Source organism: Physcomitrium patens, chromosome 9, assembly GCF_059467195.1.
Source record: "Physcomitrium patens ecotype Gransden chromosome 9, ASM5946719v1, whole genome shotgun sequence".
NCBI lineage: Eukaryota > Viridiplantae > Streptophyta > Bryopsida > Funariales > Funariaceae > Physcomitrium > Physcomitrium patens.
The window spans coordinates 8,811,932-8,824,129 of record NC_143418.1 but is presented as its reverse complement, the minus strand read 5'-3'; the positions used below and the strand labels follow the sequence as shown (position 1 = coordinate 8,824,129).

The window sequence follows — 12,198 nt, the reverse complement described above, 5'->3', positions numbered from 1 at the left end:
ATGTATTATTAAAGAGAACTAGAAAGTCACTCAAAAAGGTGATGTAATATTAGACTTGAATGCGTATTGCCAAAAATAAGACTTAGGACTACAAAGGCATTGATAAGAGTGAAGAAAGCTTCATTCTTGCTTCCATGTATACTCTTAACTAGGAACTATGTGGCAATGTCCTATAGAACCTCCAAAATGTGTTGACTTTGCTAGCCACATGTCTTAACTTGCAAGGCAAGTTATCTATATATGTGCCACATATTTAGCTTGTTTGACAAGCTATTACATGGAGTTAACTTGTTCCACAAGCTACCAACACGTAGTTAACTTGTTGGCCAAGTTTGTATCCTATAAATACATCTAAAATCAAAATTGTGTCTATGAAGCTTCTAAGAAGCTTTTCTAGAAGACTTTATGAAATTAATCTATATTTATTTACTTCTACTTAATCATATAAGTAACTATTGGAATAAATGTTTATGTCTGTGACAACTTTTTCTTGGATTGGATCTTCCTCCTTCACCATAGGTATGAATCTTCACCCTTCGTAAAAACTGAAATAAATTCTTTGCATGCCTCTCAATAATTCTCCTCTTCACAAAATTCAAGTAAGTATTTTTCATTTTATTTTCCATAGGTTTGGAGCGCCTCATGCTTCAAGTATTGTGGTATGAATTCAAAGGCATACCACTCATTGAAAGTGAGAGATCTTTAACACTTCTCCTTCATCCATGTTTGAAACCTCATTTTCTAATTTGACATAGAAATGTCTTTAATTTTTCTTAAGAATCTATCCTTCACCATGTTCTAAGGATTATCTTCCATCTTGTGAAATGTGTCCACCACCAAGATCTAAAGTCTTCAAGTAGTATACAATGCTGAAATAGTTGAAAAGCCTTGTTAGTATCCACCTTTAGCCCAAAGTCCTCGATGTGGTTACTATCTAAGTAGTCTAGTGAAAGAAATCAATAATATCGACTCTTAGTATGCACCATAAAACGACTCCTACGATACTTGTAACTATCTAAAAGCTAAAAGAACAACCTACACCTACAAAACCACCAAGCTTTATAATTCATCTGTAGATCACTATAAGTCCAATATACCTAGAAAAAGAAGGATCTCACTGGCCATCAATCCAACCTCATCCGTATAACATGCACTTCCAAACTTGACACTTAAGAGTTCTAGATAATGCGTTTTATTTTTTTATTTTTTAAATGCTTTGTAGCTGCACAATGGTTCCTATGACCGTGGAATTCATGTCACCGCGGACCCTTTGACCATGGGGGTCCTGTCACTGCGGACCCTTTCACTATTGGGGTCTTGTTACAGCGGACCCTTTTGACCATGGTGAGCCTGTCACCGTGGGTTGATGCCTTGAGCAGCAGCAGTACGCCGTGAACTGTTGTTGGTCGCCCCTAGCCACCGACTGCCGTCGCAATGTTTTTGTTGTAGTTTGTACCAAAGCATTGCGCTGCACAGTCTCGCGACCAAAACCCTATGTCGTGATAATCTTGTGTCGCCTTTCAAGCCGAGCCAATATCTCATTGCCACAACCTCCGCAACACAGCCTCGCCTTGCAAATTTGCATTCCTTGATCGCAACCTGTGATCGTCTAGCACCGTGACCCCGAGCTCCGAACAAGTTCTTTCACTTTCAAAGTCACTCACAGGACTTCACTTGACAAAAATGTCAAGTCAAAAGTTTTTCTCTATTTAAGTAAAATCGTAATGGACATGAACAAGTTAACTAACGAAAAAACTATCAATAGATGAAAAAACACTAACAAAACTAAACTACATCTGACGGGATTTGGCACTTGATGCCATATCATGTGACAATAAGATTATAGCCACACAATCCTTATTGTAATTGGACAAACTTGTTTTCCAATACATTGTCTTCTTCAACATCCATGCTCTTCATTTTGCAGTTGATGAATGATCAAAATTAATCCAAAAACAAACAAAACTAATCTACTAATGAACGAGGCCAATCCATCGACGAATGAAACTCGTCCACCTACGAACGAAAAATTAACCAACGAAGAAACCAACAGACGAACGACTTGTCGATGACGAAGGTTTCGTTCCGTTGGGGGTGGTGTTGCGGCACTGGGATGGCCTTTGAAGCTCCCCCGCATAGGAAGTGCTTGCAGCAGAGTCGTCGAGGTCAAGCTCCTCCTCGAGACCTCTCTCTCACCACCAGGAGTGCTGGAATCCTGACCTCACGAGACAGGCCTGTCTGCTTCTTCTGGCTTGTGTGTAATTTTTTTGTGTGAAATTGTTGCTTTAATTTACTGCATTATGGACCGAGATTATGGCAGCAAACCTGGGAGTGGAGGTGCTGCCTCTGACCAGAATGAGGCAATTGATCGACGGGAGCGGCTGCGGCGATTGGCGTTGGAGACGATCGACCTCGCCAAGGACCCTTACTTTATGCGAAATCATCTTGGAAGGTAGGTTGTTTCCGTTCTTCCTTGCTTTCATCAAGAGGCCGAGAGTCACAGTGGCTTCTTGGACAGATGCTTCGGGTTTCGGGTTCATTTGTTTTCATGGTTTTCGTGGACTGGGATTTGTTATTTAGAGTGGCTGATTTTCTCTTCGAACCTACGCATTACTTCTCCTGCGATGATGGTGCAATTACTCAATTGGCTCGTCTGGGACAATGCAAGTGGCTTACGGAGGCCGAGTTTTGTTTAGTAGTATATCGTAAAACCTAGGAGTTAGCTTCCATGAGCTATTGGATTGGACAAACTTGGAGGCTTCAGATTCAGAGTTTAATTTCGTCGTCACTTCATGAATAACGTATCCGCTCTGTAATGGGTGAGTTGTAAAATTAATCGCGTGATTAGTGTTTCAGTACGCTACGAAATGGATTTCAATATTCATTTAGATAAATCTTTATTCTTTTCAATTGCCAAGTTACTGATGTGTACGGATATTGTCCCTTTCTCTTTGTACTGCATGGAAGGTCATTTCACTGGAACGATTATCTTATTGAAATATAGTGGGTATTTCCTTGGTGCAGTTATGAATGTAAGCTTTGCTTGACACTTCATAACAACGAGGGTAATTATTTGGCTCATACCCAAGGCAAGCGGCATCAGACAAATTTGGCAAAACGTGCAGCTCGTGAGGCCAAAGATGCCCCTGCCCAACCCCAACCTAACAAAAGAAAAGTTAATCCTCGAAAGACAGGTGATTTTTCACTCTTGATGCCTCGATTGCAACTGAACTGTTGCGTGTTTTAAGAACTTCTTTTGCTGAACCTGCCTAATGCCATTTTTTGCAAGTAGGGGTAAAGTAAGTATTTACCGGGATCATGTTGGTTTAGTAGGAAGTACTTGGTATCACATGCAGTATTAAAGTATGATGGGATGATATAACTGAGGTTTTCATATACCCTACGCGGCAATTATATGAACTAGGTGGATCGCCTGTAGTTTTACAGTATAATCGCGATATCCTTCACATCTCTCGTCCTAGTTACTCGTTTCTTGACATGCACCCGGTTGCTTGTAGGGGTTCTAACCTATATAGGTCCTTGTAATTTTACCTGTACTCCTTATTTTGAACGGTTGCCCTTCATGTCATGGCGAGATTTCGGTGCACAAATATGTTTGTTAGAGAGGTTCGATTTGGCTATGGTGATTTGGAAGCTAATCCCTGTATCTACGTGTCTATTCTATTGCCCTCAGTAAAAATTGGTCGCCCTGGTTATCGAGTGACCAAGCAGTTTGATCAGGAAACTAGACAGCGTTCTCTACTCTTCCAGGTATGCTTGTGCTATATGCTTATATTTGTTTTATGGATGTCGTGAGCCTCATTGGTATTCACTGTCTGCGGTAGTTATCTTTTTCGGTTTCTACATGGAATTTGCTACCAACTAACAATCATAATCGGACAGATTGAGTATCCTGAAATTGAAGAGGGGACTGAGCCTCGCCATCGTTTTATGTCATCTTATGAACAGGTAAGTTTCAGTATTATTTATCCTTGAAAACTCTGGTTTGAATGGATAGTGATAGTTGTATTTCAATAAAGCAAATATTTTGGTTTTTATGTGAAAACAAATAAGCATTATTAGACCTGTTTCCTTAGTGGTGGAAATAATGATGCTGTTGGACGTTGATAAGGTGGATATAGATTTTAGGACTGAAGTGCACGTGTGTTGTACTTTGCTTGGTACTGCAGAAGAAACTGTCCTTGAGCTCTGTCATCGTTTGTGAATGTAGAGGGTACAGGCTTGGGACAAGCGCTACCAATATCTCCTTTTTGCTTCAGAACCTTATGAAATTATTGCTTTCAAGGTCAATGAAAATGACTGCATGCGTTGAGCTCGTGTTTATTTCTATTTCTTCTTTGATAAAATAAAATAAGATAAAATAAAATAAGATAGATTAAAATAAAGTGTTGTTAATGTTTACCTTTGAATGTAAAGCAAGCGTCATTGTAACATATAAAAGTTGAGAAAACTGAGTAGGCTTGTTTCGTATTAGCCAAAATCTAAAAGCCATGAGATCTGTACTTCGCATCAAAATTGCCATCTAACATTTTCAAATTTATCCGCAGGTCCCTAGCTTTGAAATTGATAAAATCTCAAATAAGTTTTTCACTCACTGGGACCCTGACACAAATATGTTCACAGTAAGCTGATTAAACTATCTGAGTAGGTTGTTCAGAGGTTATTTTCATATGCTTTTCTTTTACTTCGGTACAAACCATATGCTTGTATTATTTAGGTGTGTGTGTGTGTGTGTGTGTGTTCGACTAGCGTTGATTTAGAGATTGAAGTAGTATGAGAACGGCAATCACTATCATATCTTTCTGGAAGTTGCATTTTGTGGTAGGAGCAACTGTCTTCATCTTTTTTGACATTAGTTTTTGTGTCCGCAGCTTCAACTCTATTTCAAACTAAGACCCACTGATCAGAAAGGTGGTCCGCCTTTGGGTGTCAATGGACCTCCCTCTGGTGTAACTCCTCCTAATCGACCTCCACCTCCGTATCATATGGGGGGACAAGCACCTGGCGGTCCTCCAATGTGGGGCCCACCCCAACGTGGTCCACCTCCGATGAGTGGGCCTCCTCACCAGATTGGAGGACTCCAACAAAACATGAATGGTCCTCATCGTTCCATGCCCCCCTCTCGGATTTTTCCTGGAGGTTCACAGATGGGAGGACCCCCTCGCGGATTTCCACCTAGTCCCCCTCCCGGTATGCGAGGGCCTCCACCAAAAGATGGACCTCCCCGGGGCTTCAATCAAAGGCTATCTTCACAGGGGTACCAGATGGGACCTCCAATCAACCAAGGCATGAGGCCTCCTGGTCCTCCACCTCCCAACATGGGTCAGCAGATGATGCACAGGCCACCCCCTTCCCAGCTATGAAGCATTGTGAGAAAGTAACGGAGTAGATTTCTTTTGAAATTTTAAATTTTAAATGTGAATTTTAAACCTGTATACTGGTTCGAGATTTTTTTTTTCATTCTAATTCTCGGTCTTTCACTTTAAAAGAGTTTTAGTCTTGTACACTCACCACAGCTTCTTCATGACATATTTCATATAAATATTGGTATGATATTCAGTAAATTTCTAATATATTTGTGCATGTAAACCTTACTGGAGGACTTTTGGTTACCCTCCAATCACTCTAATTCAATTCCACTTATCGCAGAAAAGCTTAGGTGAAAACCCAAAGACAGTGTAGTAATTGTTTGTGAGGGTTACTTGTGACGAGATTTCTGCAGGTGCTTTCATTTTGATCCTACTTGGCAATGGCTTCTGGTAATGAACCCCCAGATTGGGCACAGATTCGTCTCCGAAAGAGCTTGGCCAAACATCTCTTTTATTGGGTGATTATAGGGTAATTTATTGGGTCTGTCCTGTAACTAAGGTCACTCTTTCGAAGTGCTACTTGGTGGACTACAAAGATTATCTGCATGGTAACCACAACATTATATGGACACCTCAACCAAGCAACTCGATCCGAAGAAGTACCTGAAGTGGGAAAGTGTCATTTGACTCCGCAGATCGATCACTCCCAACAATGGTATACTGGAGTAGTATGAGGGGTAGATCGAGTTAGTTAGAATGGACAAAAAACGATAATCACAAATTAGATGAAGAGAATCGATTCTTTCATCATTGTATGGCATCACACAAATACTAAACAGAGGTTAAGCGGAATATTCAATTTGTACCATATTTTCAAATTGTGACTGAACCCTCATCAAGTAACCGTGACGATTATACAATCGACGATAGTTTCGTAGTCCTCGGTAACGAACACAATGTGACTATTTATTAACTTGGTCCAATAATAAGACATGAAGTAATGAGCAGGATTTGGACTCTAACCAACCTTTCAGAAATATCACTTGTACAATCAAATATAGAAATTTGATAAGAATGAAGGCTAAAAGAATGGCCTCTGCAAACAAGTACCAACAACGTAGAAGAAAAATTTACTCTACAAAACCTGTACCTTCAGGGCCTTCAACTTCCAAGCACAGGGCGCAAACCAAATTCACGGGTAACCTCAATTAAGATCTGAAAGCGAATATTCAGGAGCTCCTTAAACATGACTGCTATGGAACGCTGCGCTGCCGCAGATGACGAAACTCAAGCATTATATAATTTGAGTAGAGTAGCCTTCAGACCTCTCCAGCCAATTTCATCAGCATATATATATATATAGATATTTGGTTTGCAGCGGCTGCGTTTGATGATGTTCACAAATGGGAGTATGAAGGCGAGAATTCACGAAGGCGTAACATTCAACCAAGAATGTCTTAAGTTAGTCTCAACCGGATCCTGAGGCCTGGACATCCACCGGGAAAATCTGATCAGAAAGAAACAAGCCTTCACGTGTAACAAATGCAACCTTTTCCTGAAAATTCCTTTTTCTTAGGCAAGAGCCTTGAGTTGCCCTGCAACATACCCACCCAGAAGACCCAATCTCTCAGACCATTTCTCGTTCCAAATAAGGAGAAATGTACATGCCTGAAATGTTAAGAGAGACGATAGGGACTGGATTTGTGTGCAATTGCTAACCACTTATCATTCCGTATAAATTCAGCACTTCTCTTTGTTCTGTTTATAAGATTGATCACTTACCAACCTAAACGCCACGCCTACAACATAATCACCTTTGATTGAACTGTTGAATGGAGGTCTTAACAATCATACATTGGCATAAACATACCAAGCCCTAGTTAAATGTCATACAGTGCGTCTGACCTAAGAAAAAAGAAAAGAAAAGAACATCTTTCCAAACATAGCCGTCCAATGACAAACGACGATATTAGTAAGAATTGGTGGATTACAGAAGCAGGGCTGATCACACAAGACACATCATAAATTCAATAAACCATAGATGCGGTGTGAAGTACAGAATGAGAAAAACCATCACTAACCTGGTTGAGGCTGGCACTGTTAGCTTGAATGAATGGTTTCGGTTCTGGTTCAATTTTAGGAGAGTCTACCGACCCGGGAAGCTTTTCATCCTTTCGACGAAAGCCATGGTCACTCTGGAATCCTTTCACACCCTGATCCATCAAAACACACAAACCATTCGAAATATGTTATGGGGACGATGCCGATGAATCCTTGTCATGTACCTATCCTATGGATCCTCAAAAAATTAGGTGCACTGCAATTAAGCAACATTTTTATGATTAACATATAGCTTGGGCATTTCATTGAATGCATCTGACATAAATTTGATATTAAAACGCAAGCTAATAAAACATCATTTACAATGTTACGAAAAACAGTTCAGAAGAAATGTTTGAATTCTACCTGGAATATACCACCCATTTTCTTGAGCGCTTTTGCCCTCTGCCTCAACACGTTTTTCTTGACACCAGATTCCCGTAACACCTATGTAGTAGTAAATACGCACAAGTATTCTCACATTATGAACACCTGTACAACTAATTGAAGTATCGTATAACAAGTGTTGGCGAAAGACATTGTAAGGGCTATCTCCCTCAACCCACGACAAAGGAGCTCAGTTAACTGCCCAAGCTCATAACTGGAGCATTCGATAAGCAATCATACCGCTTGGCAAACATGGGACAACGTAAGCTCTATGTCGGCAACGTTGAGCTTCCATAGTGAGTCCAACATTACTTTTTGCTTGGCCTGCAAGTAACTTTCAATAGCTTCTTCTCCATTGCTCTCACCAGCCTCTACTGCTTTCCTTAAATCCTCTTGCATTTGCATCAGTTGTATTGCACCTGGCCAGATACTCCAATCTCGATTCAATCAGGTGACTGTGATAGGACTAGGACAAAGTATTGTGTTGCTATGGGGTGGAGAGAAAACGGAACGCCTAATTTCGTGCGATATATGAAGACAATGGGTACCAACGCATTTAAATATCATGGTCAGTGTCATTGGTTAATAGAAGCTCCAGTGAACATCCTCTTTCAAGTATGACGATGATGTGAGAAATACCCGCGGCAGCAGTAACTTGAGATTTGATGAAGTGACCTTTGTCGCGCACCCATTCTGTTAAAAATGGAACTCCTAAGAGAAATATGTTCTTGCCCATCTCCTTCGCGGCTTGCCTCGCATAAATATATCCGATGGTGTGAAGCATTTCCTCACCAAAAGCTGTCAAACACAACCAAAAATTTGGCAAAACAGTCACAAACTGCATAGACTGTGGTTTCAAGCTCCAGTAATTACTTCAATTCATATTAAGAAATTAAGATACATTAGCATGGAAGTTTTGATCCACCTAGATTATTTACCGGGGAAATGAGTCTCAGCAACAAGCTCAACGAAAGTATTCTACCCCAAGGACAAACTTTGGCGTAATACAACATCCGCCCATATGGAACTGCTAACATCCTTGAAATCAGTTTCTACGTAATAGCCAGAGAATGAACTGACATGACTGCAGTATCTACGTCTCTACGCTTCAGTATACCAAAACTATCATCATAAAAAGTAAAAATGAAAACAAAAACTTAAGAACATCGGCCTCTTTGAAGATGTACTCACCAGCTTCTGCAAGTTGTGAAGATTCTTCTTGAGCCCAAGAAACGAACCCTTGCTTGTCACCTTTCACATACAGGTCAATCCGATCGCGTAAAAGATTCGCTAGCTGCTCCTCCCTATCCTTCTGCGCTTTCTGTACACAGAACCCAACTGAATGTTATCGATCTGAGATTCCGAGTACCCTTGAAACAATGCCGCATCAATCACAACTGCTTTATAATTTAGCAAGGGTTCCAACAATCATCGGGGTCCGTCCTAATCTTTCGTGTTTCAAGTTTGAGTAACCTTGAATTTTGCTTGAGCTTCTTTCATGTCCACTGGTTGGCCATCCGCACCAGTATCCATTGATGCCATTGACGCCATTGCAAGCTGCAAAATTCAGAAGAAGCTGCAGTTAGAAAATTCCATGCATCTTGTCAGGATGTTGGGAACATAATCATCTTCAAGGAGTTCACCTACATTCTGAAGCAGCTAAGTAGCATATTAGTAGTAAGTCCCTAGAGTCCAACCAGGACTTGCGTAAGGGTGTCACCAAAACAACAGAGATTATGAAGTCAAGGACAAGACAAGGCAAGTCAGATTAAAAGTCATCTTCACATCGTCCAGAACAAAGACGATGCAATCGAAAAAGCTGATAGGGCAAAAGTATAATTTTAGAAGTGCCAGTGATATTTGGGCATAGAAAGTGGATTTCAGAGCATACATCACAACCCGAAAAAATTGAAAAAGCATACCTGACCCACGTAGTCTTGAAAAGCATCGCTACCAAACAGCATTCCGAACACTGCAGCTGCATCCACCATTGCATCCCTGAACAGACCCAACACAAGATGGAAGAACAATGAGTATGTTCCCAGCACCTAGTGGAACTCTACATGGATCATTGATCCATTACCATGCATACAGCCATTATGACGATGTGGATGTCAGACATATCAATCACAACAAAGAACAAAGACCAGAAAAACAAAAAAAAAAGGGAATGATGCAGGGAATGAATGATTCACTGGCATCCATCCAACGAAGGGAACACATAAGAAGTAAAGGCTTGAGCTCCTGACAACCGGCAAAGAATATTGAAGTTTATAGAAATTGCTCCAGGATGCAGCGAAGATGCTGACGTGGTTATAAAGGTCTACAAAACCAAACTCTATCAGAGGTCAAGTCAACTTACTGTGAGACACTCTGCTTCCCATACTTATCATACGCCTCGCGTTTTTGCGGATCGCTAAGTATTTGATAAGCTTCTCCTAAAACCTTCAAGCCACGAAGGCATTACATTCAAAGCTTACATCCCACGAATTGCAGAAGACTAAGTCTGCATTGATGTTTCCGCAGATTTTGAATTGAGCGTCGTTGGCATCAAAAATCATGTATCTCAAAAAACAAAAAAAAACCCACAAAAATCCACAAAAACTGATGAATCAATCCACGAACTCAATGCTCTATGGAAAAAAGTCCTAAAAGATCTCGGCAAGCGAAAACTACATTGCAGAACCAACCTGGAAATTATGCGCAGCTTCAGGATCATTTGGGTTCTTATCCGGATGAACCAACCTTGCCTGTAGTTACAAGAAGATGGCATACATTAGTACATCTAGCTATCTCCCACATGATGAATACCAGGTAGCTCAGGCAAATGAACATTCTGCTATTCTGCCCGTCACTCACAAATCAGACGTCATTAAAGACACATCCAACACTTGAGATCGTGAATGATTACGTCAAAATTGAGAAGTGAATGCCAACAAATCACTGTGTTTGTGATCATGATACGTGAATCCCAGGAGTGGAGAAATGTCACACAATAACAGATGTGGCTTAAAATAAATTATACAAATAATCGTTACTGCGTGACGATTCATCTGCAGAGCTAGATTTCTCACTTCAATTCCACCTATAAACCCCAAGTCTGTGAGCCTCAAATCTAAATTGTGGTAACCATCGAAGTCGTGCACAGTAACTGTCTCACAGCTCGTCACTCTTTTTTCACAAGGTATCTTTCGAAATCAAGAACATTCATGAACGTGCCACTCTATAACGAATGCAATTGCAGTGGCTATCAGGGACAGATCCAGAATATTTGCACGTGATCTGAAACACTGGGATGACCTCATTAAGGGCATGGTCATATCCTGTAAACTTCATGATCGGAATTACTCTTCACCAATGATTATCCGCGGTAAATCCACCGACTACCGAAAAAAAAAAAAAAAAAAAAAAAAAAAAAAAAACATCTGCAAGTCAGAATAGACTACAGAGGAAACCAAGCTAACACGCGTTTCATGAACACAGTTTCCGAAAGAGACGAATCATCCGCGCCGGAACTTTTGTGATTAAAATTTATTCATAATTTCCATGGAAAAAACACTCTACCTTAAAATAATACGCCTTCTTGATGTCCGAAGCCGTTGCATCTGGCCGCACCTCCAAAACCTCGTAATATTGAGTATCCTTCACCATCTTTATACAGGTAACCCAATCCCTCTTCAAACCAGCTCCTTTTCTATCAAAATCCTTGACAACTCAGCAACGAGAGCCTTACTCTGAAAATAGACCTACTCAATATTATCATAACCCGTACAAATTTCCAATCACCATCCACGCGAATAGGGGGGAAAAAAGAAGGAAAAAAAAAAAAAAAAAAAAAAAAAAAACTCAGACTGCGAGCTGAGATCTTTCCACTTGTGTCACCGACGTAGGGTTCCTTTCAAACTTCCACCGACTGCGTCTCCTCTACTCCTCCTCCTCCTCCTCCGCCGCCAAAACCCCCAATCCTCAGCGTCTAAACCTTCTGCGACTGTCCACACGCACATATCACGACTGCATTCTCCCTCCCTCCTACACCAAGCCCCGGAACTCGCCCTCCAAGGAACCTCAAACTTCTCACCGCCAGTTCAGGTTAACAACAGGCCGAAATGTGATATCGCCGGCGGAAGAAACTCGACGGGAACCATCAAAAGATGCAGAATAAGAATTGCCAGCAATCAGAATCAAAGGTCTCCTTCGCCCAATGCCACCCTGACCAGAGCCTGTGCAAGGAAACCCGCTCAAACAATAGCTATTCCGCGTCGTTTCCGCATCGGAAATGCGCGACAGGGAGCCCTAGCGAAGGCGAGATAATGAACGCAGTGGGAAGAAGGGATGGCGGGCCCCTTTTGGCTGCAAAAAGGGCACGGGCAGAAGGAAGAAG

The 12,198-nt window shown here is 41.1% G+C and overlaps 2 protein-coding genes across 3 annotated transcripts; one reads left to right on the top strand and one right to left on the bottom strand.

Moving 5' to 3' along the window:
* Positions 1 to 2,140: 2,140 nt before the first annotated feature.
* Positions 2,141 to 5,585, top strand: LOC112286903 (uncharacterized). The gene is made up of 7 exons (XM_024529286.3): positions 2,141 to 2,452; positions 3,025 to 3,194; positions 3,695 to 3,771; positions 3,904 to 3,969; positions 4,232 to 4,306; positions 4,569 to 4,643; positions 4,893 to 5,585. The coding sequence occupies exons 1-7, from the start codon at positions 2,301 to 2,303 to the stop codon at positions 5,382 to 5,384; spliced, it is 1,107 nt and encodes a 368-aa protein (XP_024385054.1). The 5' UTR covers positions 2,141 to 2,300; the 3' UTR covers positions 5,385 to 5,585.
* Positions 5,586 to 6,275: 690 nt separating this feature from the next.
* LOC112286901 (chaperone protein dnaJ 10) lies at positions 6,276 to 11,983 on the bottom strand. Of its 2 annotated transcripts, none has more exons than XM_024529285.3 (11): positions 11,382 to 11,983; positions 10,508 to 10,567; positions 10,180 to 10,262; positions 9,740 to 9,815; positions 9,291 to 9,374; positions 9,009 to 9,138; positions 8,457 to 8,615; positions 8,058 to 8,236; positions 7,797 to 7,877; positions 7,412 to 7,543; positions 6,276 to 6,816 (listed from the first exon to the last, which is right to left on the bottom strand). In XM_024529285.3, exons 1-11 carry the CDS (start codon positions 11,466 to 11,468, stop codon positions 6,799 to 6,801), a joined length of 1,089 nt encoding a protein of 362 aa, XP_024385053.1. In that variant the 5' UTR covers positions 11,469 to 11,983; the 3' UTR covers positions 6,276 to 6,798. The 2 variants fall into 2 exon arrangements, with proteins under 2 accessions (XP_024385053.1, XP_024385052.1); XM_024529284.3 differs by having other exon boundaries at positions 6,276 to 6,925; positions 11,382 to 11,907.
* Between the last annotated feature and the right edge of the window lie 215 nt (positions 11,984 to 12,198).